At 35.5% G+C, this 27,576-nt stretch overlaps 5 protein-coding genes across 5 annotated transcripts; 2 read left to right on the top strand and 3 right to left on the bottom strand.

Moving 5' to 3' along the window:
• Positions 1 to 387: 387 nt before the first annotated feature.
• LOC135682723 (glutamate dehydrogenase, mitochondrial) lies at positions 388 to 9,578 on the bottom strand. Its single transcript, XM_065197734.2, has 14 exons — positions 9,168 to 9,578; positions 8,542 to 8,676; positions 7,629 to 7,765; positions 7,309 to 7,372; positions 6,998 to 7,173; positions 6,261 to 6,297; positions 4,823 to 5,022; positions 4,601 to 4,636; positions 4,339 to 4,440; positions 3,992 to 4,072; positions 3,494 to 3,617; positions 3,095 to 3,180; positions 2,868 to 2,930; positions 388 to 747 (listed from the first exon to the last, which is right to left on the bottom strand). Exons 1-14 carry the CDS (start codon positions 9,427 to 9,429, stop codon positions 628 to 630), a joined length of 1,623 nt encoding a protein of 540 aa, XP_065053806.1. The 5' UTR covers positions 9,430 to 9,578; the 3' UTR covers positions 388 to 627.
• A 1,540-nt stretch (positions 9,579 to 11,118) lies between these two features.
• On the top strand, positions 11,119 to 16,587 carry LOC148958173 (uncharacterized). Its single transcript, XM_089113421.1, has one exon. It carries the CDS (start codon positions 11,176 to 11,178, stop codon positions 11,986 to 11,988), a length of 813 nt encoding a protein of 270 aa, XP_088969547.1. The 5' UTR covers positions 11,119 to 11,175; the 3' UTR covers positions 11,989 to 16,587.
• On the bottom strand, positions 12,433 to 16,664 carry LOC135682609 (cyclin-dependent kinase 1-A). Its single transcript, XM_065197575.2, has 8 exons — positions 16,609 to 16,664; positions 15,938 to 16,021; positions 15,623 to 15,782; positions 15,229 to 15,346; positions 14,603 to 14,773; positions 14,157 to 14,320; positions 13,643 to 13,784; positions 12,433 to 13,162 (listed from the first exon to the last, which is right to left on the bottom strand). The coding sequence occupies exons 2-8, from the start codon at positions 15,978 to 15,980 to the stop codon at positions 13,043 to 13,045; spliced, it is 918 nt and encodes a 305-aa protein (XP_065053647.1). The 5' UTR covers positions 15,981 to 16,021; positions 16,609 to 16,664; the 3' UTR covers positions 12,433 to 13,042.
• A 492-nt stretch (positions 16,665 to 17,156) lies between these two features.
• LOC135682619 (oligosaccharyltransferase complex subunit ostc-B) lies at positions 17,157 to 19,504 on the top strand. The gene is made up of 4 exons (XM_065197588.2): positions 17,157 to 17,323; positions 18,086 to 18,159; positions 18,520 to 18,737; positions 19,373 to 19,504. Exons 1-4 carry the CDS (start codon positions 17,185 to 17,187, stop codon positions 19,389 to 19,391), a joined length of 450 nt encoding a protein of 149 aa, XP_065053660.1. The 5' UTR covers positions 17,157 to 17,184; the 3' UTR covers positions 19,392 to 19,504.
• Positions 18,087 to 25,626, bottom strand: LOC135682578 (uncharacterized). Its single transcript, XM_065197541.2, has 3 exons — positions 24,951 to 25,626; positions 24,424 to 24,580; positions 18,087 to 21,683 (listed from the first exon to the last, which is right to left on the bottom strand). Exons 1-3 carry the CDS (start codon positions 25,528 to 25,530, stop codon positions 20,579 to 20,581), a joined length of 1,842 nt encoding a protein of 613 aa, XP_065053613.2. The 5' UTR covers positions 25,531 to 25,626; the 3' UTR covers positions 18,087 to 20,578.
• Between the last annotated feature and the right edge of the window lie 1,950 nt (positions 25,627 to 27,576).

Below are 27,576 nucleotides of genomic sequence, written 5' to 3'. Positions count from 1 at the left end.
ATATTCTGCAACGAGCCTTGCCTCTTTTTAATCGCTTTATGCTAAATAACACCCTTATAACGACGGGGTAATTTGGGTGTTGCATAACTGATTAGCTAAGCCATTACAACTTCTCCTCTATCACCAGTTTGTTTATTCAAAGCGGTTAATCCTGTCTTCAAATCGGGCATAATCGTCAATGGTCCCTTTTTCTAGCTTTGGAAGTTGCATTAATTCTTTCCCTTTCCATATCAATACTAAATACAGCAATACTACATTACTTCGTTCTATTTGGTTATGATACAAGCGAAATCAGGCACCCCCTTCCCTCGTAGATCATCTTCAATTGGTCCTTTCACTCTCTCCCCGGTATGAAGAAGCAGCAAATACAAATGAAGACACAATAACTCTCTGAGTGAAGTTTAATGCATTTGCCATTCTTAATAAACTTAAATCTGATGCATTAGTTACTAATAATCCACAACGTATGAACCAAAGCGTGTACAATATCAAAACAAGCACATTATCATGAATAATTAAGCATAAATTAAGGAATCTTCATTACATCTAAGTATTACAAGTTCACAATAATAGTCAAATGGCACAAATGTACGTAAAAAACAGTTTACAATTTAAAATGATTGTTGCTTAGGAGAAGGTAAGCCCAGCTTCAGAATAAACATTGTAAACCTTTTCCAGTGCCACGATGTATGCAGCAAGTCGCAAGTCCAGACCAAGATTGTACTCTTGGGCACATCTCATGATTTGCTTAAAGATAGAAAATAAGGTGTGCACAATTCAAGAATAATATTTAATCAATATTTCAACCTTCATCAAAATGCTTTTTAGTTGCAATCAATAAGAATTTTTGGGTGCAAATTCAAAAAACAATCAATCTTCATGGCTAATATTTTTTAACATTATCAAATCTTTGAAATACAGAAAATATAAGTTTTCGAGAATAATTTCTGGAGTCTAGGACGCTGCTGGCTAATTTAACCCAAGGATATTGTAGACTATTTGGTTTTGTCTAATCCTGGTGACATTATGTTGAGCAACTCTCAAATTACAACATAAATAAATAAAAGAACTACCAAAGATGAAATTGCATGGCATGGAAGGGGACATGAAACATCCTTGACTGAGAAAAAACATCACAGTTAAAGTGCTACTGACATGAAAAATCGAAATTTTGCAAAAGGTTTTTTCTTAGACATTAAACATCACTGATTCTTTGTCTGCAAATATTTTTTCAAAATAAGGGCCATAAGTTTGTTTTTGGGGGGCTTGAGTCGTAGGAGGTTTTTCGAAAAGAGTCTGGGAAGAGTGACGCATTCTGGTGTGTTATTATATAGTTTACGGTCAGGAAACCCCAACGGAGCCTATAAAATGTCCAGCAACCTAAAATGGGAAAGGAATTTCCAGATTCAAACGTTTCATCTAACGATGAGGAAGTTGTATCGGAAGTGAGAGAACAAATTTTGAAGACGGGAACGTTGAATTGATGTTGCAACCCGATGAGAAAGATCCATTACCACCTTCCTCTGAAGATGGGTGAACATGTGGTGGCGAAGCCGACACTTGGCTAATTATTCGGATTTCAATTCGGATAACGATAATAAAAAGTTTTTTCAAGGGAGAAAACTGGATCGATTTCTGTTGATTTATTTATTCTTTTCTTAACAAGACGCACTTTACATCCCAAGGTAAGCAGACATTTTCTGACGCGGCCTAAGTGTTCCCGTAAATTGACATTCGACATGAAACATCACAACCTGATGTGAACTGATCTTCAACACTAGAGCCAAAGCAAGACAACTAAATCGACTCAAAACAACATAAAGAACAACCTTCTTTCGAGTGTATACTAATTTAAAACGTAAAACTCCAATAATCGAATTCCCTGTACAACAACAAGCTCCAGGGAAACCCCTGGCTGAAGACACCAGCACATAGAAAACCCCTAAGTACACTTGTAAAAATGTTCCGAACCGATTGAAACTTTGAGAGTTACTAAAATTAATGTGCATAAAATACATTTAGTTCCCCCTTGTTTTTTTCTGGTTTGATGAGAATATCTGAAACGCCCCCCGTTCGAGCTCCATACTTAAGCCTTATAACAGCTATCTCGTATGTCTGTTTTGTTTCCCCATATTTACTTCCATAAAACGATTCAAAATCGATTGAAACTTCGTAGAGTAGCTAGAACTAATGTACTAAAAAGGAATTTTGGGTCTTGCTGGCTTTTTCCGAAACTTGGTAGGATTGTTCAAAGGATTGTTATAATTCTTGTACGTCACGTGTGTTTTGGGTAATAGGTCGGACGAAGACAATGGATTGAAACTGGTCCTGTGTCTTCTCATGAATTTTACCCAATATCGACGCTATTTTTTTCAGCTTTCGGAAACTTCTGCGACTGATTTTCGGGAATGTGACTGTTACCTAAACAGCCAGTATAGTTTAGTGCACCAGCACAACAATATTTGCCGTATTTAGGTTGTTTTTTGCTATGCCCGATGTCTGCCATCCTTCAAAAGTACGCAATAAACTGACCTTGCCGGTGCACGAACACACCAGAATACGTCACAAATTCCTGAAATTCCTCTTTGGCTGCGTTTTTTTATTCGAACAAAATCTGACGAAAACCAGTACTTTGGAGCTTGAAAAAATTATGTTAACGAAAAGATATGCAGGAAAATGTTACACCATTCGATTCAGCACTGCCGGCTCTATACTAAAATGAAATAAATGGATATTATGAAGTTTTTTCATTTTTCATGTCAGTTCCACTTTAAAAGAATGCTGCATGCCTCAAGCATCAATTAGTTTTCTACCAATTTTTAGAATTAAATCATCAACTGACAAATACAAAAAACAACATTACTCACCTTTGCTGATCTTTCCATGGTGTATTCTAGACCAGAATGAACAATATCCTTTTCTGACACACCCTGAATTCAAATATCAAACAGAAATCAAACACAAACAAAAAATACACAAAAAAATATACATTTACAAGATACGGTTCTAACTTCAATTTCAAGATTTTTGAAGGCTTTTGAAGTTTTCTCAAGAGCAGAAAATTCCAGTCTCTAAGCATAAACTTTCTACTTACAGCAATCCTTGATAAGAACGATTCAGAAGGTTTAATTGGGATCTTCTCTCCTTTGAAATGGTTTTCCAAGCTCTTCTGGACACTCTCTAAATAAATAAAAAATTATGAAAAATCAAACTTTAAAACCATTAGTTTCAACTTCTGCAAGTTCTCAATTTTTCTCTAACTTAATTCTTTCCTTCATTTTCTATATGTTTAGGCTTTGCCATTCCATAGTGCTGATTTTTTCCCTTCATGCTATCTACCCATAAAATAATGCTTCTGTCTAGAATATCACCATTAGAAAACGTTTCAAGCAATAAAATTGTCTCATTCCTTAGCTAACCAAAAAGGATGTTTACATTGTATATTTCTGAATTCAAACAGTTGCAGTGAACAAAAAGTGACAAACTTTCTCACCTAACAAATGATAGTTACTGTCCTTTTCGTACTTCCATGTAAGTCTGCCGTAGCTGACATGGTTAAGGTTTTTCAGCCATTCAAAGTATGATACCGTTACACCACCAGCATTAATGTACAAATCCTAACAAGCAAGAATTATGATATTACAAAAAATACAGCTTTTGATAATGCCTTCTGTGCTACACAACCCTAAATTGACACAGCACTATACAGTAGGGTTAGATAAATCTCCAATGCTTTCTTCCTGTTGACAGTACACAATAACTTAAGGTTTTATTGAAATAATCTCAGAATGATAAAAAGCAAAGATCAAAGTCTTCCTAAACCATAACTTCCTAAACTCAATTCAGCTCTTCGCTGCACGCAAAGATAATTTTATACCTACTAAAGCTTAATACAAACAAAGTGGTGACATATATAACTATACATGTATAAACACCACACAGCCAGGATATAATTAAGGAATTTTTTGGCAACATTAGGCAAAACACCTACAGGAATAACAAGTCGCTTTCTCTCTTGCAGAATCTTATCTGCAGCTGGGGTTGTTGGTCCATTGGCACCTTCTGCAATAATCTACAAGAACAAATGGATTTCAATTGAACTTTTAGAATTATTTACTTGACAGATATTAGGCTGAAATCAATGCACATAAATTTGCTCCACTTTAAGATTAACATTCAAACGAACTCTACCATAACTTTAAGGAGTAATTTCCTTTGTATAATTCTAGGAAGCTTACACCACAGGAAGCAAGCACTATTACTAATTAGTTGACAGTGACGTGGGTCATCAACTAGTTTTCTTAGTTGCAGACAAGAAAGAAGGAGGCCAAAGCTTACCTTTGCCTGTATTTTGTGAGCATTCTTTGATGTGATCTGTTTCTCACTAGCAGCAGGAACTAAGATGTCACATTCTGCTGTAATCAGATCTTCTTGAGTGATCTAAAAAATGAAGACTTGATCTTAATCCTTACCACACAAGGTTGAAATTTGTGATTAACAACTTAGTCTACAAGATAAGCAATGCATAGTAAAAATCTAGATAAATATTTTTCAAATAAAAATTGTTAAAAAAAACTGAAAACAACCCTAAGATACATACCTTGGCTCCAGGAAAACCAAAAATTGTTCCAGTAGCCTAGAAATGGCAAACAATTATGTAAGTTCCAAATGTCTGGAAATATCATAAAAACTACAATCAAACATTTCTTACACATTTTAAGAAAGTAGAGATACAAAAAATTGCTATCAAGAACATACCTCATGTATTAAAAAAACAACTCTTCAAAATTTTTAACCATAAAAATCAATGAAAAACACTAACCAACTTATGGTCTTCAAGCTCTTTAGGGTCAATACCATCCCCATTGTAAAGTGAGCCATCCTTTTCAATGACACCAATGCACTTTGCGCCAAACCTATGTAGATACCTCATTGTGTGCATGCCTACATTACCAAACCCTTGCACAATGAATGTTTTACCAGCTAGACCAGGTTCCAGCCCAACCAGGCTCATGTAATGCTCTAAGAATTATTAAGACATTCTGTCAGAATTGTCCTGGAGAGAGTCAACCAATAGATTGACAAAACAATAATGTCACAAAAGCATAGTTTTAGAATATATATTTAAATTTGGATTGTACAGCCAAAAAGCACATTAAAATACCTCTAAATGTGTAAAAGCAGTTAAATTCTACAAAGTAACTAAGATATGGCAACATTGGCAACATAGGCAGTCCTTGCCCGGAAAGGTGCCCAATCAAGCACACATGCCTAGAGCGCACTCAAAAAAGTCCTAGAGAGCAATTTATAGAGCCCCTCAAAACCTTAAAAACAATATTACCATGGAGCAAAATAAATTTTTGACATTTGTTGAATTAACATGATCATGCATAAAAAATCTTCCCAAGAGACCGCAATTTTATGATTTGCATAAGATTACCTCTTGAGAAAAAATTCAGCAAATTCAACGTTGGGTTTTCGATATCATTTTTAATCTAATAACCCTCTTATAACCACCAAGGACAGGACACATGCCATCAAGCATATTCTCTGGCAGATTTACTTGATTTTTGAGCAAGCCTTTGAAGATGTTGAAGTATTATTTTCTGTTTTTTCTTAATAACTTAAAATCACCTGTGCAAATCACCGATCACATTTCCGCCCAAATTATCACATTGTTGCCAAAGCTCTCAAAGGATGCTCTGAAGGACATTTTATTTAGAGGTGTGACATAGAGCGCCAAGAGTTTCTAAGGGGCTCTTTTTATAGAGCACCTTCTTTTTGCTTAGAGCAAGGCCTGCATAGGCTCTTTCCCCATCAAATTCCTGTAATTTGGTCTTAGTTCTTAAATCTATGAACCAGTTTAAAACAACAATAATCTATTGACAAAACTCAGATTTTTCATTTACCATCTATCAGCCAATTTGCAAACGATTTACCAAACTTTGCACCATTGCAAGTATTTTAAGGTGTTTTTAAGGTTATGGGGAAAAGTCACAAATTCTTGAAGGGATTGTTGATGCTGGTTTTCTAAAGTTGTAATTCCATCAGGACCTGTATAACGGATTTGTTAATTAACTGATAGCAATTACATAAGTACAAAGTCCCATCCTTTTTTGCAAGTCTCCCTCAATTGATAGTACAATAGGAAGAATTAGGTAACACAAATAAGGCAGAAAAAGCCTCCTTTATGCTTAAACCCTGAGGGGCTGATTTGGCACTTTTTTATTTATAGTAGCAAATAACTCTTAGCTACTCACCATCTTTAATGAAGTTGTCAATACCATGGTACACTCCCTAAAATAATACACATAATGATGAAGAAAATGATAATAATTTTCACTCTGATGAAGCCCCATATGTTAGAGGGGTGGGGAATCTGTCCTTTTCTATATATACATTACTCTTATACAGTAATCTGACCTCTTATCAACACAATTCATCTCACAATCATTAGTGGCCTTGGACTTGTTTCTTTTGCCTACTTTGGGTTTAACACTTAGTGTCTGACATAGGTATATTAATAAACATTTGGGTTGCAGGTTATTTGCACTGGATCTTTGCATCTTCAAAATTCACAGGTTGGAAAAAGAACCTTGGCAGTTGAATTTAATTTTAAATGCATATCAAAAGTATTACAGTAAAACATTAGAAGGCTTGAGTGCGTAAGAAAACTAATAATGTTGTTGGTCTCAAGCCTAAAAGGACTTTCAAGCTTTCTTAGACATAACAAATTCATTTTGATTGACATTAAGAATTTTAAAGCTAATGGAACATACAACTGAAGCAATTTTGCATGACAGATAAAATTTAGAAAAATTGGTAAAGAGTATAAAGTATACCTATTTTTTCAAAATAATTTCTAGCCTGAAAACTTGAATTAGTCCAATAGCCCACTCTATGCATATCTGAGCTCGATACCAGTAACTTCTTAGCTTTATCCTGGATTTCATAAAAATGAATGATTAAAATTTTATAAAAAGAAAACAAGTATTACCCTTCCAGTAGCTGATATTCTGCCATGAATACCACCTTGGCTGATTGGTTTGCCTGTCACGCAAGCATGTGAATTCATGTTCCCAAATCCTAATGTCATTGCATATGTATCAGCCATCCAGCTCATTTCCTTCTCACCGGTTCCCATGTCAGGAGCTGGCACATCCACACCAGGTCCTTAACATATTAAAACTCAGTTAACACCTTTGCTTACTTTCCAAAGAAGAGAGAACAAAAATAATCAAGAATGTTTCAGGACAAAATGCCCAAAAGACAGACCAGCACAAAAAGCTAGAGATAACACCAACATACCAATGAAGTTCTTTTTTGCCAATTCCACAGTAAATCTTCTAGTTATCCTCTCTAGCTCTTTTTCCTGTTAAGAAAATGGATTTAGAATTATCATCAGGTGGGACAAACAAACAAAAATTTATTCTTCATTAACTTTGCTGAACCGAGTTGAAACTCTACAGAAAAGCTCAAGTCACTGAAATGTCATTTAATTGCACAATGATAATTTGCTTGTTGGAAATCAGTTGTATTGAAATAAAGCTGAGGGGGAAATGCAAGCTTCTTATTTGGCATGGTTGAGAGGTAATTGAGAGCTCTGAACTGGAAGTTTATTGACTTACTGAGTAGTTGGATGGCTCAATCTTCACTCCACCTTTAGCACCACCAAAGGGCACATCAACAACAGCACATTTGAATGTCATCAGCATAGCTAAGGCTTTGACCTCATCTTCATCCACATCACTGCTGTACCTAATACCTAAAACAATTTAGAAATTATAAGTTTTGATCCATAACCATTTTTTCTAAAAGTCTTAATGTAGGGGATACAGTCTTCGAAGTGGCTTTTTCTTAGAGCTGAATATTGATACAGATCGAGAAATTAGGAAAAATAATCTTTTACAAAAAAACAGCACTTTCCAAAACATTTTCTGAGGAAAATATTTAAAAATCATTAGGGTTTGCTGTGTAGAGTATGCATTTTCTTAGGAATTACTACCTGTAGGTGTCTATAGACAAACAAATAAATACAGAGAGGATGAATAGTTTTCCTGCTTCCAGCTCTTCAGTATCAAAGAAGAAAAAACAGAGAAAAGTATACTACATATAAATATGGTCAGCAAATGGCCCTTCAACCAATAAAAAACCCCTTTTTACCAAATGGAAGACATCTTTTTTAGTATCATTATTGTTAATTTTGCCTTAATTATCTCAAACTCAAGTGTGCATTGCTAAACTGGTTACATGCATGAAATTAGTTATAGGCTGTAGGGTAGCATTAAACCATTGTAGTTAAGACAATATTACTGTATGAAGTTATTTTGCATGCGAGAAAACAAATCTTAGCCACTAAAGTTTAAAAAATATACAGCTTTCCTGTATCATTGCAGATTATTTTTCACTGTTTTTATTGGAGTTTGAACATTCAAATTAGAAAGATGAAAGCATTTCAATCTCAAATAACAGATTTTCTTTTGTTCCTTATTTCCCTGACAACCATTTGCTACTTGAAATGGAATGCACCTCAAACTTTACCTCCTTTTGTGGGCAACCTGTGATGACTATGTTGTGATCTGTATGCCCTGATGATCTCCAGTTCTCCATTGTCCTTGTTGAGTGGAAAGCTTAAGCCTACTGTGGCATTGCATGGCTGAATAATGTCCAAAATACCTTGAATGTACAAAATAAAGAACATATAAACACAAACTGACATTATAAACACAGAAACGAAAATGAAACAAATATTTAACTGTCTTTCTTAACTAATTATTCGTGCATCGTTCTTGTAAAACTAAACTCAACGGTTGATTTATGAATTTAATGCTTGAGGGGATAGGAATTTCACTTTACGTTACTTTCATATTGGTATTATATCTAAGATGATAGAATTTTTAAATAATAGAATTATCTTAGCAAGAAGTACATGCTAGGTGCCTATTGAAAAGCTTATTGCACTGGCAAGGATCGTGACAATTGTGCAATGCAGGGTCGCGGTGAAATGGAGACTCAATAAACCGCAGTGTTGCTCAAGGAATCTATAATAAGTATAAGTTTTTGTTGGTCAAACTAGGTTAAGTAAAAATATGAAAGACTTCAGTTCACTTCAAACATACTCCCGTAGCAACATACTTGACCGTTTAAGTGTTGCAGAAAATAAATACCTTTAACAAATGCTCGTTTTTGATCGGGTGGGTCTTGACGCCTGCCAGGTGGCGGTGGCTTTGTTGTGAGCCTTTGAAGTGCGAGCTCCCTAGCATTTTCTACAAACAGGTTCACCATCTCCAAAAAGCTTGGTTCGCCTTCGGCATCTGGAGCTGCTGCTGACAGCAACCTAGTGCCAACAACTCGAGCACCATGTCGTAGGCCAAAGGCGCTCACATGAGAAGGCGCAAGAGCTTGAAGTTTTCTACTTGTTCGTAGCATGCTTAATTGAAACACCTCGCTTAGCAAGAATAAAAATTTTGTAAGAGTCTAGTTGCTTTTAAAACGAAGTTTGAGGCTTGCTTCTTTTTCCTACAGCATATTCGACAGATGAAACTGACGCTTGGTGATTGATCGAAACGTGAATTTGTACAAGAAACGTCATGTGGTCACATGACTCAATTCCTCCAATAGGGCTCCATTCAAACGTGCACACCTCCACGCATTGTTCTTTATGTAGCAAATATGAAACACCGCAATACGCCGAGATAACAATAAATACACGTAAATCAGTAAAGGCAAATATTTCGCCCCGGCATACGGGGCTTCATCAGAGCAAAAGAGCATCAGAGCATTGTTCTTTACCCGAATACTGCATTCATTTCTGTATTGTCCTGGTAAGAAACTGTCGGGGGACATAGCAATTCCCATAAGCCTGGATTTCGGCATTTGCTTTACAAAATGAACTAAAGAATAATTCTTTAGAAAAAGTCATACCATGAAACAACCTCAAGGGATGGTATTTCCCAAAAGTCTTTTAACTGAGCAAAAATACCAATGGAATGAGGGAGTCAAGTCAGGGGTATTATCCCCTTACCCCAATACAGAGAATTTACTTTTAGCAATGGTGAATTATCAGATGATAGTTTATTATACAAAATTCAAAGTTGGATCAGAAGAAAGTTAGTATACATCTTTCTGTCAAAAATACACATTAATTTACTTTGAAGAACGTTTCCCAAGAAAGGCTCTTTCTGAATATCTTTTTTATAAGAACAAGTAAATTTAAATCAGGCTGACTGTTCTTAAATTTTTCAGAAAATTTGAGGCTGGGTTGTTCTTAATTTGTTTTAAAATTAATAGGGTGTAAGTAGTGTGATTGCTAATTTTTTCGCTCTAGAGAGGTGTTCAGGCCTCATTTGCCAACAAGTGAGCGAGACAACTTTCATATGCCGACAAGTTTGAATATTCGCCGAAAAAGCACTCACACGTAGCTAAAAATGCTCGTTCTGAGATACAACTTTGTTCAAAATTGCATTTTACAGAAGCTCAGCCTCAGCTTGTTCTGAATTTGTTCTTAATTTTTTATCAATTTTGAGGCCCGTGCTCTTATAAAATTGTTCTAGTAAAAGAAAAGAGTGTATCATGGCTATACACTTTATCCCAAAGTAGTCTATGTGAACTTTTCATAACATACTTTTAACCTTTTCGCCTGAAATTCTTCAAAGAAAAACCGTCCGAGGATAATGATCAAAAAATTTTGAGCTAGAAATTATATATCAACCACTTCTAATTTTTCATCCAAATAAACATTTGCAAATAAAGTGATCAGAAGCTTATTTTCCAAGAATGAAATCAAGAATATCAGTCAAGTTAATATGTGTAGTTCATAGCTTAGTTAAAATGATTCTTAAGATTTGAAATTCTTGATTCTTGAAGATTCGAAATGCTATCTTGCAGAATGGCCTGAATGCATTCAGATTGAGAAGACCTGAATGAAGCAACCCATTCCCCCGGTATATAAAACAAAAGCCCTTTCTGTAGCAAGTTCTTAACTCAAAAGAAAATAGAAAATAGATTTCTATAGAAGATAGATATGATAAAACACGGAAAGTTCACTTCATGCAGTTATACACGCAAAACGACATAATTTTGATAGACAGATATTGTTTTGTAGCAATCAAATTATCTGCCTCGTTCCTGGAACGAGGGCGTGACATCATTTTAGTTCTAAGTCACCAAGGAAAGATGTTTTCACATGAAATAAACAAATTTGAGCCATATTTTTCTTGTATGAGTTTCAATGTGCGATATGATAACCCAGAAGATGGTGCCAACTCTTGGGAACATAGAAAGAGAGAAGTTTCTCTATTTATACAAAAGGTACGGCCTAGCATCTTTTCTTTACAGGAACCTTTGAAACAACAACTCCTTGATATTAAAAACTTTTTATCTGAATACGAGTTTGTAGGTGTTGGTAGAACTGATGGTGCAGAAAAAGGAGAATATAATCCTATTTTCTACAAGAAAGACCTTTTTCATTTGTCTGAAAATGGAACTTTCTGGTTAAGCCCAACTCCTGAGAAACCTGGAAGTCGTTTTGAAGAGGCAAGGATTCGCAGAATATGTACATGGGGTAAATTTACATGGCTAAACAAGAAGGAGCATGAATTTTATTTACTGAACACTCATCTTGACCACGAAAATATGACTGTGCGTGAGAAACAAATTAAGGTTATTCTAAACTTCGTCGAGAAAATCTTGCAGCACAAACTTCCAATCATTTTGACAGGTGATTTTAATGCTGAGAACGGAGATGCCTGCTTGAAGCTTTTATCGTCAACTCGGATTTTTCAAGAGACAAGCATAGTTGCTGATGATTGCTTCACGGCAAAGACGTTTACTGGATTCCATGAAAAAAGGGGGGAGGTTTTGGACCATATTTTCATTACCGGATTTCATGTCATTTTATACGCAGTTTTGAAAGACAAAAGGGAAAATCAAAGGCTTTTATCTGACCACCGACCCATTTTATGTATATTAGAACCACAACGAAAATAGCTCTTTGCTAAATTTTTTACTTTATTTAATCTAAGTGAAACAAAAAACTTAACCTTAGGAGTGTGTAAAATTCAGGACACCTTTGCTGCATCTGGCCCCAATGCAAAAATTTCATGTATCCCAAGTTATCACACCCATCTATGTTTAAAGCCCCTTGTAACTGCTGATCACATCAATTATGTTATCAGAAAGTCTCATGGATCAACCCTCCTTGATTTAGTCTCAGAACTATAATTTAAATGTATTATCATAAATTCTCTGCAATCAAATCACGCTTTATTAAATGCTTATCTTAAAGCAAATGTATTCTTTTTTTATCATCATAGAAAATCATTTTGAATATGAATATGCATTCAAATGTCTGATCCTTTAAGTATAAGTTCACTCTTTTTCTAGTCCAAATTCACATTGCATCATAGTAAGCGCATAGAAAACCACACCAGCTCAAACAAAAAATCTCTTCACTCTATTTCAAGTATAACTACTTCCAAAAATACACAAAGTATAATTGGATTTAAGCAACTTATTTTTCTTACCATATGTACATGTTCATTAAAACTTGGAAAAATTCATTAAGTAATTTACAATGACTGATGATGGAATGATTCCATTAGATACAGTTTACAGTGGAATCAAGGACTAAAATCTTTGGAGGGAACAAAAAAAATACACCTTGCTATACCAAGAGCTCATTGGAATCCACTGCTCCAGTATGAGAAAGAAAACAAATAATATTCAATGAAGACAGTGACGCCAAACTACCCCACAGCGTGGTTCATTCTCAACTCAATCAAAGAAATAGTTGTTGAAGACAAGGGCATTATGCTTAAAGTAAACCCCCCAATTATCAGTTTACAACAAGGTTATGCAATGGAAGTCCCTTGTGAACTCCTAAATCACAACCCTTTTAATAATTCTACTTAAAAGAATGTTAAAAGGTGTAAGGTAAAAAAGGAGCATCAGTTGCAAAAAAAGAAAAGAGCACAACAAATGTGCAAAGTCAGCTTTTTACATTTCCTTTGGTGTTCCATCAATGTCCACTTTTTGGATGAAATTAAAGATCATCTTCTGCAGGAGCCTGTGGTAGTGCACTCTTGTCCAGATCAAAGAAGTATGGATGATTCAAAGCCTTTCTTGCTGATATCCTTTCTTGTGGATTGTAGATAAGGAATTTCTGTACAATGACAATAGCAAAATATTAAAACAGATTGTAGATGTGAAGCATGCTAGTGGCCCCTGTGTTACATTTGATGAAAGGAACAAGAGTTATCATCATTAGAGCCTGATCAATTTTGTGTTTTAGAAACTTTCTTTTCAAAGGACTTTTGTATCAATTGAGTTTGGTTAAGTTGTTAACAAGCAGACAACCAGCTAAATTACATTTGGACTGGTAGCTTTTATGTTAGCTTTTCTCCTATTTATCAAGCCTTTTTCCATTCCATGGCACTTTTGTTTTTGAGTAGCTCATTTATATCATTTATTCATATTTATCATTCTTAAATTCATTCAATTATTCAATTATACACATACAAAGTTACTGTTCTCCAGAGATACAAAGTAGTTGATTTGAATTAAAGCTACACTCTCTTCTATGTATTTTTAGTTAGTTTCATGATAAAAGACCTTGATGAATGATTTATATTTTACTACATACCTCCAACAAGTCAATTCCTGCTCTTTCTAAACCTGGTACTGCTTTTGAAAGATCCTTTCTACTCCATTTTGGGAATTCCTTTTTGTAAGCTGGTAATGACTCAACTCCTTCCCAATTACTATTCGTTGCTGTACCTAGAATACTAGAAAAATGAATGGCTATCAATTTATCATGTAATCCAGCAGACTGTGCATATTATTCTAAACAGTTTCAGTCTGTTGCAATCTTGTTATCCATGGCAACTATGTAAAGGGTTTAATATATTTACACTCTGAAATAGTTGCCAAACAGCATGAATTGTAATGAGTCAAACTGTCAAAAAAGTTGCAGGGACAGGTTAACAACTTTGTATATATAAATGTATTGATTGAGACTGGGAACATGGATAATATCAAAGTTTTATGTTGCTATGAAAAGTGAGTAAAGAATGCCCATATATTTAGATTTTCTTCTTGACTAGAAGACTAATTTTATATCATACAATAGAAAAAGTAAGTATCAAAACCTCACTTACTTGAAAATTTTAAACAATTCATCAATTTCAGAGTCTCCTTGGAAAATGGGCTTTTTAGTGACCATTTCTGCAAAAATGGTTCCAATACTCCAAGTGTCAATTCCACAAGCATATCTTTTGCTCCCAAGTAATACTTCTGGGCAACGATACCATAATGTAACAACCTACAATTTAATTTCTTTGTAAAAATCAAGTCAAAATACTGCTGATAGTTGCTCAATCAATCTTAATAAAAAATGTTCTTTGACTCTTTAGTGAAAAGCTTGATAACTCGACCAACTAAAATAATGAATAGACACTTTGAACAGTTTTTTATGGAACATCATCAGTTAAGAACAATTTTTGACAATGATAGCTTTCTATTTACAAAGTCAATGCTGCTTTCACCACAAAGGCTTTTGACTATAGGAAGTTGACTATATCTAGATTTTGCTTGAGGTACTCACTTCATGTGTGTATGCCCTGATGGGAACACCAACTGCACGCCCAAGGCCAAAATCTGCCAATTTAATGAGGCCATTCTCATCTATTAATAGATTCTGTGGTTTCAAGTCCCTATGAATGATTCTCCTTGCATGGCAATATTCTATACCAGAACATATTTGGTACAGGTAGCTCTGGAATGAAACAGTTAATAATTTTCTGAAGAAAAACTTGATTACTTAGGTAAAAAACTTTAAACAAAATCAAAACATAAATAAACCTGGTGTTTGCAAAGGGACCAGTTCAGGAAAAAAGATTTTTCATTTGCAGCTTGAAAGAAGCAGTTGCCATACTCCATTCAGAAACCTAAACTTATGACCATCTGAAATGGTACAAACAACTTGACTGATTATCTAAAGAGAGCTTTTGTATGATTTGAAAATTTTCCACCTTTAAACATATTATTCAATAATTTATATAATTAGGGTTGCAAGAGGGACTGCCACTCCTAATGTTACCTTTGCCATATAACTGTAAATAGCATTCTAAGTGAATCAGAAAAAGATATCAATCATCAGTCTTGGCAGAAAAGAAAAATACAAAGTTACAAAATCAGATAAATATAGCTATAAATATATATGCCACTCACTTTAATTAACATTTTATCAATTGGTCCTTTGACTGTATCAAAATATTTCTTCAAGTCCATCAACAGGTATTCAAAGCAGAGGTAAAGGCGTGAATCATCAAATATGACTTTAATAAGTCTGGAAAAAATATTTTTACCTTTAACAGATAAATATTGAAAGCATCAAAATGAGGTTTTTCTTATAAAAAAACAACATTCAATAACTGATAACTTTTGTGCATAAATGAGTTACTTTCTCCTTATATTTGAAAAAGTAGTTTGAGTGCCTCAAAATACTTGTGACAACAATAAAATTACATTTGCTTACACAGGTACAAGCATATATGGATAAAAAAGTTTTTAAAGTATATATTTAGTAAGAATGTCTTAGAAAGATTTGAAAAAAAATTCTTACTGTACAACGTTGGGATGTTTGGAAAGCTCTTTCAACAAAGAAATTTCTCTGACAGCCGTACTTGGGACTCCCTCATCTTCATTGTCAAGTCGTATTTTCTTTAGAGCTACCAATTTGTTAGTTGCTTTTTCCTTTGCCTTATAAACAACACCATACGTACCTGTAGGAAAAGCATTAAGAATGTATTATGTTTTTACACCATTTAGGCAAATAAAATAGTCAAAAGTTTTAGACCATGTCACTTGATCTGAGACATTTTCAAGTTAGGGTCCATTTACAACACGTTAAATAGGTTGAAATTTTCCAACGACATACCTTCTCCAACCTTTTCAATTCTCACGTAATCTGATAAGGACATTGTTACGGTTCTCGAGTCTTTATTCTCTCCTTGTATTCAGACTTCAGAAGAAAAGAAGAAAATGCATATTAAACATACAACAAATGATCTGCTCTGCTGTTAACAATAAAAAGGCCTATAAACAAGTTTTTGTTGCAATGGGCGCGAAAGTACAGTCTCGATGATCAGCTATTTGCCCCTATGAATGATAAAATGGAGAAGAAAAATAGAAATATTAAAAATGTCATGAAACAGTTAACAGGGAAACGAATGCAACTATCCAAATTTATCATCGCAGAAGAAATATAAAATCGCTTTATAAGAATGATGAAAATAAGGTGTCGACAGAATGCCCCGACCGTTTTGCCAACTGAGTTCAAATTTACGCCATATAGCAAGCAAACTCAATAATATTTGCATTCTTTATACGGGTAATTTTTAAGTAAGCTAACCTTCCAAATGTGGACGTTTTAATATCATATTTAATGGAAGAGGCTCCAATACAGGGTCGTTGGCCTAAGAAAATCGGTCATCCTCAAAAACGCGGTACATGGGTCATTCGTGACATCTTGATGGCAAAACTTACTTGAATAAAAACCTGATGGTACATAATGAAAAAAAGAAATGAGACATAAACATATTGCAATACCTTTGTCCGAATTCTTGACTGTGTAGTGACCTTGAGTCTTCTTGGCCGAAATGTGTGTCTTCAGTCGTTGAGTTTCCAGAATTCAAATGATTGTTCCATTTCTGACTCAGCCAATGAGATTGTAGTATCAGTAACTCAGACCCAGTCTCTTCTAAAAAACCGCCCAGCACATTTTTTGTATTGTTTTACAATAAGGAATTTCGTGGCTCGTGTCGGGACGGGACATAGTTGGGACAGAAAAAGACAAGGTGTAGATTTTCCAAAAAATGAGAGCCCCCCATTATTGACTGGGAAGCAAAAAAAGGGGTTAAAAGCACAGAATAGAGATCAATCGAAAACTAGAGATCGATCAGTGAAAGGGTTTAATTCTAATTTTGACGTAGAGCTAAAATATCAAATGAGGCAGTAAACTGTGATTTTATACATCAGATTTTGAAAAAATGCAATGCAATCAAATATTCATCGGAATAATGGGGGTAAAAAAGTTCGAAAATTCGAAGAACAGGAGGCTAGTACCAGGTCTCTTGAAATGCGCGGACTGCTACGTGCTCCTTCCTTTGTTGTGCTGCTTTCAAGATGGAGGCACTATACAGTTTGCCGTTTCAAGTCCTTGAGCTGCCAAACCTAAAGCTTAGGAAGCCAACATGGATAAAAGCACCATCTGCAATGGCAGTTTTTTCTATCGTCCTACTTTCATACTTTTTGGTTACAGGAGGTGAGCCTTGATTTATCGAATATTTATGTTTAGTTGATCCGGCTGTCAAGCCCCTGTGATGGTGGAAAATAAATAAATCTCTGCCTTGGATTTTAGTTCGACAGTTGTATTCAAGCGTGTGCAATCAACCACCAAAATCAATAGCTAATGCCATTCTTTTCTTGTAGGGACAATATGAAAATTGATTTAATTATATGCCTTTTATCTATATTAATTTTAATGCTGTAAGCGCAATAGTGCGTGATGTGTTCATCTATTAATTCTTTGCAAACTAGTTTATGGAGAAATGGCTCAAGAGTAGTGGGTTTGAATATTATAATTTGTAGGGGAGACACATGCCATACAATATAATAAACTTTAATTAACATGAAGTAGTACATATTTCTTTCAGAAATTTCCATGTCCAGGATATTTTTAGAAGGACCACATTCAATAGATAAAGTTTTTGACTTCAGTCAGTGACTGTTGCTGGAACTCCTTTCTTCTTGTTAAAATTGCTCTGAGAAATCGCAATAGGCCTATAAATTTGTCACCCAAGGAAACTAGTATGCAGTTTTTGCCAGAATTGAAACTTTGCCCTGTGTCTGCCAGAGGTTGTCCACTTGCAAACTATAATATGTATTGGAGTTACCTATTTCTGCTTTAGGCAAAATATAGGAAGCAGGTTTTCTGTTATTGTCAGTGTTTTTTGTTCTGTTATTACATTAAGCTATGGTAATGCCATTTGAGTTGGCTATTATTGCTCTAACCTTCACTCTTTAGGTATAATTTATGATGTAATTGTTGAGCCTCCAAGTGTTGGATCAACAACAGATGAAAATGGCCACAGTAAACCTGTAAGTGTTTGAATATAATTTGAATATTCCTTTTACTAGCAATTTAGTCCTGAAGACCATTTATGAATGGCTTTTAGCAATGCCTAGGCTGGAATTTTAAACTCATTTCTATTCATTATCAAATCCCTTCTCACTTTTAATCTTTGCCTAATAATGGATTTATTTGCTTGTTAAACAGCATTTCATCATAGCAGTACATGTCAAAGTTTTGACAAAGCTTTTAAGTTTATGAATAGCCAAAATTCACTTCAAACTAGAAGGAGCCTTGTAAAGGTTTGGTCGAATTATTAATGTATTAGAGTATCTTTTTAGTGCTAATCATATGTAAATCATAACTTAATTCTTTGACTTTGTCATCAGGTTGCATTCATGCCATATAGAGTAAATGGCCAATATATCATGGAAGGCTTAGCATCAAGTTTCTTGTTTGCAATTGGTGGACTTGGCTATGTTATCCTTGAAAAGGCAAATGGACAAGGCTTGCCAAGACTAAACCGTTTCTTGTTGCTGTTCTTTGGTTTCTTATGTGTTATTGTTCCATTCTTTACATTGAGGGTTTTCATGAGAATGAAATTACCGTAAGTAATTCTCCATGTCATACTCTCCTTTTTGCTTATTTGTTATTTATGTTCTTATCTTCAGACAAGATTTCCAATGTTATCATTTTCTCATGAAAGACAATGCTATATGAACAGAATTTGTTTCAGTCAGTCTTTTATTGAAAGTTGAGATACCAATCATTCAAAAGATAAGTGTTGTTCTACTGGGTGTTAAATTGAGGCCTGGTTTATTGGCTCTAGCTTCACAAAACAAATATATAAGTAATATATTGTTTCACTCTCATCATGCCTCTAAAGAAATCCGTTTTTCTTGCTGCATTTTCAAAATCATTTCTTTGTGTTCCTTCCAGTCTTTTTCAGCCAGTATATTTAGAACAGGCTGGCTATAATTTGTGTAAGAAGGAAGAAACACAGGGTGTGCTGTCAGTCCTATTCTGTGAATCTTTCAATGAGTAATAATACAAATAAAAGTCAGGAACAAAGCAACACAACAACAAAAATCCAACAAAGTTGGAATAAATTTTTTAAAAAAATGAAGTTGAATTCAATTTAATCAGATTGTCTCTTTTTTTAAATTCTATCTGACTACATTAGATTCTCGTTGTCGTCTAAAGTTTCCCTTACTAACATTTAACTTTTTGGTTTTTCTTTAGGGGATACCTTGCTTCTTAAGATGGTTGGACAACAAAGCATTTCAGGTGTTAGATTTCAGATTAACAAAAAAACTAAATAATAGTCATAGAAATCTGTATTTGTTTCATAAAATTATCAATCAATCTTTTTAACCCAATTCATTTTCTCTTGTATCATCTTGCTCTGATGGCTGTTTGTTTTAATCTATTGCTATTTGGTAAATTAATTTAGTGAAGTTTTTTAGAACTTTGTCAGCTCAAAATGCATATCACAGGTAAATTAGTCTGAATTTTATTAATTAAATTGGTCAATGTTCTTTTACATAAAATTGTCTTTCCAAGACTTTGTGTTGTATCAAGTGTTTTTTTTTAATTTGTCTTCAACATACTCTTGATGTGATGATAAATTCAATGCATGTTGAAAATTGGGCATCTGTTAGCTTTGGACTGAAATGCTTTCATTTTTAATAATTGCAAAAGGAGAACTACCAATATCAAACCCTAAAATTTGGAAGAAAACATACTCAAGACCAAAATTCTTTGTTTTTTAAGTGCCCTTTAGTTAATCATTGTTGTGTTAAACATGTCAATGTTTGCAGATTTGCATTTGCAAAAAATCACAGATTTACACATTTTCTTTCTTTTGCTGGTGTTTTGTGATAGATCTTTCAGGAAAAAAGTCTTAGCAATTCGTTTTGATGAAAGGACATTCATTTGGCACCAGCCCCCTGGTCTCTTCACTTGTGTATGCTGTGCAAGCTACATATTCCACTGCTAGTATAGCAAGATAGGCCAGAACGGAGAAAATGAGTCAGAAATATCTTCAAGGTCTTTGGTTATCAATCATACCCCTACTGATACAAAAGTTAAAGTCAAAATTTATCAATTATTATTCGCCGTGCTATACACAATTCTTTTTGCAACACAACGTGAAAGATTAAATGCAGATTTGAAGACACCAAATATCTATTCAAAAAAGGAAAGCTTTGGTTCCGAAAGACAAACTATAGGAGTCTCCGAACAGGCCAAATATTCAGAAGAAATTTGCAATCCTTTTTGTATGGTCATTCTTTTTCCATAGGATGGAATTATGGGTCACTATCCAGCACTGATTTATAAACCTTTTAAATTTTGATTGATTACTCAATTATGCTGATTACTCGCTAAATTCAAGACACCAGTCAGTTAGAACTTAAATTTATCCCGTTTCACTGAAATGTCACATTGCTAATGGCTTTTACCCTTCTTTTTATGCTGCTGTGCTTTCGGCTTGTATTTCTTCGATCCTTTGTGTTTAATTGGCACCCCAGATTTATGCACTCCTCCAAAGAGATGGCTGGCGCTGATGCTATCGCCAATGTGACCGTCGAAAGCTCCTCCATGTCCTGCATGCGCACTGAAATCATGAAAGATTCTGTGATTCATATTATGATACCCCCCATGGTGACCATGCAATACATCGTGCCCTCCAGCGTAGCCTCCATGTCCACCTGCGTGTCCTCCATGCCCTCCTGCGAAGCCTCCGTGACCACCTGAATGCTCTAGGATTGGCCCAAAGTGGTCTTGCATACCAAGGTCAACATGATTAGCATGATGTTCTGGAACAGATCCAAAATGATCGCCAAGATCACCATGGAGATATCCAGTGCTTCCCTTGTGCAACAGTGGTGCATTTGTGTGACCTGCTGCTGCATGGTCGTGGTGGTGCCCCGTTATTTCATGGCTGCCAAGGTCAGCATGGATACCACCAACAAAATCACCCTGAGAGCCATGAACTGGATTGAACTTGTCAGCAAAGCCGCCCAAATTGTGCCCACCCATACCAACAGCATGCCCAGCACTGGCGACTTGAACGTGTCCTTGAGCTGTTGGCAGCATTGCGGTATGAGGGCCGAAGAAGGTTTCCCCATGGTGCACTGGACCGTGGTTCAAGCCTTCTTGTGATGGCAGATATGGGTGACCAATCGCTTCTGCATAGCCATGACCCTCATTCCCTTCTTCGCCATGAGACAAGTATGGTCTTCCAACACCATGTCCCCAGCCATTCAGACCGGCGTTTTCAAGATCACCGTAAACAGGGTCGACGTACGTAGTGCGACCAGAGGCCGCACCGTATGTCCCATAAACAGGGTGATCTGTGTAGCCATCGTGCCAATCAGCACCAAATGTCTCACCAAGTCCCAGTCCCTCTTCACCATGACCGTATGAAATTTGCGCAGAGTCGTGTGAATTGGCCAAGCCGAAATCTAGTCCATCTTCTATGATATGGCGTGCCTGGGCACCTTCCGTTATGGGCTGTTTGGGTGCTTGATTTGTTACTGGGATATAGGATCTGTCGAAAAAAATTAAAAAGGCTACATGAAGGAAGAATTATAAAAAGATGCAAATGGCCAGCTGAAGAAGATCCCGTACAATCAATTGAACATGCCACACTCCAAGACCATAGTGGCATCCAAACCAAACTTTTTAGGCATTTTTTTGGTTACGAATATTGTTCGCGTCCAGCCCTGGTCGCGTCACCCAACCACACTTTCACTCAGTGCTTTTTCACAAATGCTGTTCTATTATCATTAGATTTCCCAACCTTTATCTTCCAAAAACTTTGTCCCTTCTTCAAGAAAGAATTATTGCATCTGCTCGAATGCACCCCTTTTCAAAAATTCTGACTTTTTCTTCTTAGCCCCTCCATTCTTCAATCTACAATTACGTCAACGAAAGACCATTCTTCCATTTATTTTTCAGGAACCATGTAATTACCACGAGGTCGTTCAAAATAACAACATTAGAACAATGCATTGTCGCAAATCGCAACAGCTTTTTGTATGTAACTCAATATATGTTTATCTCTTCCCAAACAAATAACTCAAGTTGTAGTTTGATGCTTAGTTTAGCATTATTTTGTTTTTATAGAACTAGGAAAAATTACCACATTTAAATATCTTGATTTTGAAGAAATAAGAGTTACAAATTTGAAAAGAACCTTTCACACATGGATAATATCTAGGATGAAGATTTCAGATTTCCAATTGTTTTGTTAATTTCAAAATTGCTTCTTGGTTATGTTTTTTCACACTTTTGCATTTTTTGTGAAGTTAATTGGTTTACTACGGTTAGTGAAAGGATAATAACCACACTAAAAAACTTAATAATGCAAATTTCAAATAAATAGTAAATTTCAATTATTATGAAAAGAGATATAATTTGCTCATTAAACATCAAAATTACCAAGTTAGAAGTTAGATAAGTTAGAAAATGTATTTATAACTTATTCATTGAATAAGAGACAACACCAAGGAGATAGACAGAATAGGGTTCCCAGTCAAGAAGAACTGCTACTTCTTAAGATTTGCTAGAGTAAACTTTCCAGAGTTGCGTTTCAGTAAAACTTTTGAGACAAACATTTTTCAAACCTATTATTGAAAAATGTGGGGGGGGCTATAGCCCCTGCTAGCCCAATTGCTGCGCTGTACCTTGCCCCCTTCAGTTTCAAAATTTTACAGGAATGCAACCAAATTGTTTTCAACCTAATCTTTTTTCTCTGGAATAAGATTCAAGATTTCGTTGCAGATGTTACAGCCAATAGCATCCTCAGAGAAAAAGTACCTTTAAATGACCGTAATTTTTTTCCAAAACTATAAATGCCATTCAAAGCAGAATTTCACTACATATTCTCTGATCAACAGTTGTTGAGTTTTTTGTTCTGAATTTAATATCAGTTCGAATGGAACGAGGCTAAAAATGACGCCTTTACTTGTTCATGGCCAATCAACAACCAATAACCTCTCACGTTTTAATTTTGATTTTGTAGTTACTTCGGTGTTTGATTCTTGAAAGGACAAAATTCTTCAAAACTTTAGCTCATGAAGTATCAAACCAAAGTACTGTCAGAAAAGGTAAGAATTGTGTACATCTTTGCGTACAATGTACTTTTGTTACATTTTCGGTCCTCCATTTCTTAATTCTTGTTTGGCAATCTTAGAAATATTAATGTACTATTTTTAAGATACCTGAATTCCCCATAACTCAAACCCCGACAGCTCGAACATTCTCGTATTCCAACTGATATTGCATTCCCCTTGCCAAATACTTTCATATATTCCCTCCTCCTCCCACAGTAAACTCGAACATCCGCTATCTCGAACTATGTCACTGGTCCCTTGGAGGTTGGAGTTATCGAGAGTTTACTGTTTAGGTGTTCTTTCAAAAACTTCGCAAAATGCAATGTCAAGAATTAAAAATTGGCTGCATTTTGACATAGATGGGTTGAACCCCTAAACCCCCATAGAACCACACTCTTGGCTCAATACCATGCTGTTTCACAAAAGTACATCTTTAACCCTCCTTCACCTTCCAAACTGCCCCCTGCTCCAACTTTTGGCTTGTTGCAAATTATCTGTTAGTGAATCAGTTACTGACAAATCACAGTCAAAATGATTTCAAATGGAACTTTTGAGTTTTGTTGCGTTACTCATACAAGATGAAGATTTCTTGTTAGTTTCAGTGCTTAATTGGTTAGGAATAAGCAGGTTAAAAGAGTTAGTAAACAGGAAAACGCTGCTTTCTTCTTTGTATAATTTTAATTGTTAGCATTAGTTTCTAATCACAAAGATGTTAGAGTTTGCGTATCTTTACCATATTATGTTCAATTTTAATTGTTACAAGCGTTTAAGCAGCCTTAGACATCAAAAATTCCATGCATTTGAATTCGATTGGCTGAAGTGAGTTTCCGACTTGTCTTTGAAAATGCGGCACTTCAGAGTAAAACAAACTTACTAAACCCAAAAAAGAGTCCATTTGAAATCAATTTTCTGTACTATTTCATTGATTTCTAAGTTTGGTTGTTCAAAGTTGCCCTTATTCATCTACATTTTGATGGGCAGGGAAAGAAAGCGTTATTTGCGCAGTGGAGAGTGTGCTTTTCTCAAATGAAAATTTTTGACGAATAAGGGCTGCTTATTTAGATCAAGTTAGGTATTAACACAAATAATATTTATTTTGTTTAGGATTTTTCAAGATGAATGAGTTTCTTTTGTTGTTAGTTCTGTTATGTGCTCCAGGGTTTGACAACTTACTTGTACCAGTATGGTGCTCCCCATCCGCCTCCTGTGTGACCAGGCTGGTATGCCCCCCATCCGGCGCTTGGTGGACCATAATAGTGACTTGGAACCAGTTGTTTCCTTCGTGTTTTCTTATCCTTTTCTTTCTTGTCTTCTTCTTTCTCTTTGTCATCTGTGATAAAAATGGCCAAATTTTTAATGGTGTGCTACGAACTACAAAATTTATAAAATTCTACATCTATGCTTAATTTGTTGTCTAACTGCTTAAGTTTGGTTGTAAAAACAAATTCTTTAGCTTTGAAATCGCTAACCATATCCTAATTTTGTAAGGCATGATTTTTTTTACTTCTCATTACTGTAATAAAGGAGCAAGTTCGTAAGTCTGAAATATTCAAAGAAGTTGATGAAATCAATGAAAAGAACTGAAGTCATGATTATTGTACATGTTTTCTCATATGCTTAACAAAACATAACAAATTTGATGGGTTTTAATAGCTATATAGCTTTTTTTGAAAGAAAACCAACTGCGTTTAAGTACTTACCCTTACATTTACACTGGCAAGGATAGAACGGTGATGGATACATGGGGTGAACATATGGATAGGGGTACTCCCAAACTGAGCCTGGATGGAACCCCAAGGGGCCACCAACATTGTGTCCGTATCCACCAAAGTAATCCCCCGGGTAAAACATGGGGTACGCCAGGTATTTCTTACTCTTCTTCTTGTCCTTGCCGCCCTTTGATGCTTCTCCTCGTTTTATCGTTGATTGGTCTTCCTCTGGTGCATCATCACTGTCGGCTTCATTGTCGTTGTCATCAACGTTTTCCTCCGTCGACCCTTCGTCGCTATCTTGAGAGTCGTCCTCGGCCACATTTTCCGACTGGTCGTTCGCTTTAACCTTTTCTTGCTTTTCTAAATCCTTATCGTCATTGGAGCTTTCTTCTAGTTGTTCCTTTGTCTCTGAATCGATTTTCTTTCCGTCATCTTTCGCTGGTTTTTTCGTCACCGAAGACTTTGCAACTGCATCGCTGGTTTCACCCGATGAAGTCTTCGGCAGCTCTTCGGTTTTAGTAAAAGATATCGTAAAAACTATTAAAATAATCGCCAAATATATCTTCATGGCTGATTTTTTAATTTGTTATTTTAGATTGCGTTTCTGTATATGGTAGCATAAGTGAATGAAAGGTTGTTGAAAGTCGCTTTCACCTGAATAATTTACCAGGAGGGCTATGCTTGCGATCAGATTAGTCAGGGGGTGCAGCATTACCTTCATCAGATGGATCGACAAATTGATTACTTGATTAATTATGATAATATATTCGACATACTAATGAAACGCTCAACCTATCCATAATGCAGCATTGTATAATAAACCGAGAAGAAAACTAGCATACGGTTTCGCATTCCAATGTTTTCGTTTATATCAAAGCTTTGTATTCCCTGTTTTTAAATATTTGATACCAAATTAAAGACAAAATGAAAATTGCCTTGATATTGGAGGAGCGGATTTCCATTTTGGTGTACCCCCTGAAACCTGGCTTGATCTATGCTGGTTACAATCAAAAGATCAAACTGTTGACTGGTGTCACATTCTACACTCTTACTTTGACCGATCATGGTTATCAAAGGCAAAAACCAGCAACTTTCCATGTTCACTACCATTGGATAGGAAACCTTGCTCTACTTGTGTTGTATCTCTTTCTTTTATCAGTGTTATTACAACTTTAAAGTTCTGTTTCTGATCAGTGCTACGTAGAAAAAACGAATCATTGATATACAAAGTATTCTTTGATATAGACCCCTGCTTAGCTTTATGTACTTGAAGGTGTTCAAATGATTCAAAATAGGTCTCCGGAAGATTTATTCTAGTTCGTTCCACAGCTAAGAATAGTATCCTTTTTTGTATTTATGTGATTGCTCTTTCCACATGTTAAAACACTATTAAATACAGAGCATTTCGTCATTATCAACTCTGGGACGTTTTGATGTTGTAGAACATATCAGTATGTTTATCACGTGGAGTCCTATGGTGAGACTGCAGGCCGAGACAAAGAAAGATTCGGATGTTGCACTCTGTGTTTTAACCTATTATCTGAATTTACTCCCTCTCACACCACTCCACTTTTCTAACAACAAACCTTATGAGCGCTTTGTAGTCTTGTTAACACCATAACAGATGTAAATTTTCTTCCTTTTAATCTTTAGTACTTTCAAGGTGCAAGATGAAACAAGATTACCGCATACTGTTTTTCGTGATTTTTTCGTAAAATTGTGAAGTAGAGTAGGTTTTCTTTTACGTTTAGAAATTTGATGAAAAACCAGTGTTTAGAAAAGAATTATTGCATGCTCATTTTGTCACGCGGTGGTAGTTTTACCATTTCTTACCGCCAGATTTGCTCTGTACGTACCTCAGTTGTACTGTAGAGATGGTTTGGTGGCACCCTCGCACACGTGCCTCGGCAAGTATAGCCTGCGTGGCACAAACCCCAAGTCAGGTTATTTGCTTTACTAAGACCAAGCGAATTTTAATTAGTTATTTGCGAGTTTCTCAGTAAACGAGTTCAAAATATGTTATGCGAAAATTGAGTTGGTTCAGACTACCAATGCTGCCTCACTTTTATGCTAGCCTCGGTCTAGGTCCAGCGTAGTTGTTCCACAGGATGATGTCAGGCTTCATCTGTACTAGGCGCTCATTTTTGCTGTGTACATTTTCAGCAATGCCCCTTAACTCCCCATCGCTATTCTTCCAAAATGCTTTATATCTTGAAGACAACGAGACTGAATATAACTTGTTATATAAGGAGGGGCAAAAATTGAGCTTTCATGGTTTTTCAAAATGTATTTCCGCAGCAGTACATGTCTTTTGAAAATTATATCACAACTCGTATCCGCGTCGGCAAAATGTATTTCTTGGCATTGCTTGCAAATCATCTGAAATGCATTGAGAAAATTTTGGATAACCTTTCAGGCTTATCTCTCAGAAGCGATATCACAACCTGGAAAAGATAATGTTTTTGCGAAAGTTGCTTGTGAAAGATATCTGAGATTCTGTATGTTAACCTTTAATCGAGGAAATCGTTTTTCCTAGATATGATTCAAGAAGGATGGGTAAATACCAAATAGGATTTATCATGAATTCGCTATAAACAATTTACACATAAACTGC

This window comes from Rhopilema esculentum, chromosome 17 (genome assembly GCF_057945365.1).
Source record: "Rhopilema esculentum isolate cy_ngs chromosome 17, ASM5794536v1, whole genome shotgun sequence".
NCBI lineage: Eukaryota > Metazoa > Cnidaria > Scyphozoa > Rhizostomeae > Rhizostomatidae > Rhopilema > Rhopilema esculentum.
This window is presented reverse-complemented; position numbering and strand designations above follow the sequence as displayed.

Bases quoted from the DNA above. Each gene is read 5' to 3' on its own strand.
- LOC135682723 (XM_065197734.2), bottom strand. From the start codon at position 9,429: ATGCTACGAACAAGTAGAAAACTTCAAGCTCTTGCGCCTTCTCATGTG. The intron at 7,766-8,541 runs GTAAAGTTTGAG...AAATTGTTTTAG, and splicing joins CAGGTTGCCCACAAAAGGAG to GTATTAGGTACAGCAGTGAT. The intron at 748-2,867 runs GTGAGTAATGTT...TCTATCTTTAAG, and splicing joins CCATGGAAAGATCAGCAAAG to CAAATCATGAGATGTGCCCA.
- LOC148958173 (XM_089113421.1), top strand. From the start codon at position 11,176: ATGTTTTCACATGAAATAAACAAATTTGAGCCATATTTTTCTTGTATG.
- LOC135682609 (XM_065197575.2), bottom strand. From the start codon at position 15,980: ATGTCCTTATCAGATTACGTGAGAATTGAAAAGGTTGGAGAAG. The intron at 14,774-15,228 runs GTGAGTGGCATA...GTTTCATTCCAG, and splicing joins TTGATAAAATGTTAATTAAA to AGCTACCTGTACCAAATATG. The intron at 14,321-14,602 runs GTGAGTACCTCA...ATTAAATTGTAG, and splicing joins TCAGGGCATACACACATGAA to GTTGTTACATTATGGTATCG.
- LOC135682619 (XM_065197588.2), top strand. From the start codon at position 17,185: ATGGAGGCACTATACAGTTTGCCGTTTCAAGTCCTTGAGCTGCCAAAC. The intron at 17,324-18,085 runs GTGAGCCTTGAT...TTCACTCTTTAG, and splicing joins ATACTTTTTGGTTACAGGAG to GTATAATTTATGATGTAATT. The intron at 18,160-18,519 runs GTAAGTGTTTGA...CTTTGTCATCAG, and splicing joins AAAATGGCCACAGTAAACCT to GTTGCATTCATGCCATATAG.
- LOC135682578 (XM_065197541.2), bottom strand. From the start codon at position 25,530: ATGAAGATATATTTGGCGATTATTTTAATAGTTTTTACGATATCTTTT. The intron at 24,581-24,950 runs GTAAGTACTTAA...TTTTTATCACAG, and splicing joins TTGCCAGTGTAAATGTAAGG to ATGACAAAGAGAAAGAAGAA. The intron at 21,684-24,423 runs GTAAGTTGTCAA...TTTTTTCGACAG, and splicing joins GGAGCACCATACTGGTACAA to ATCCTATATCCCAGTAACAA.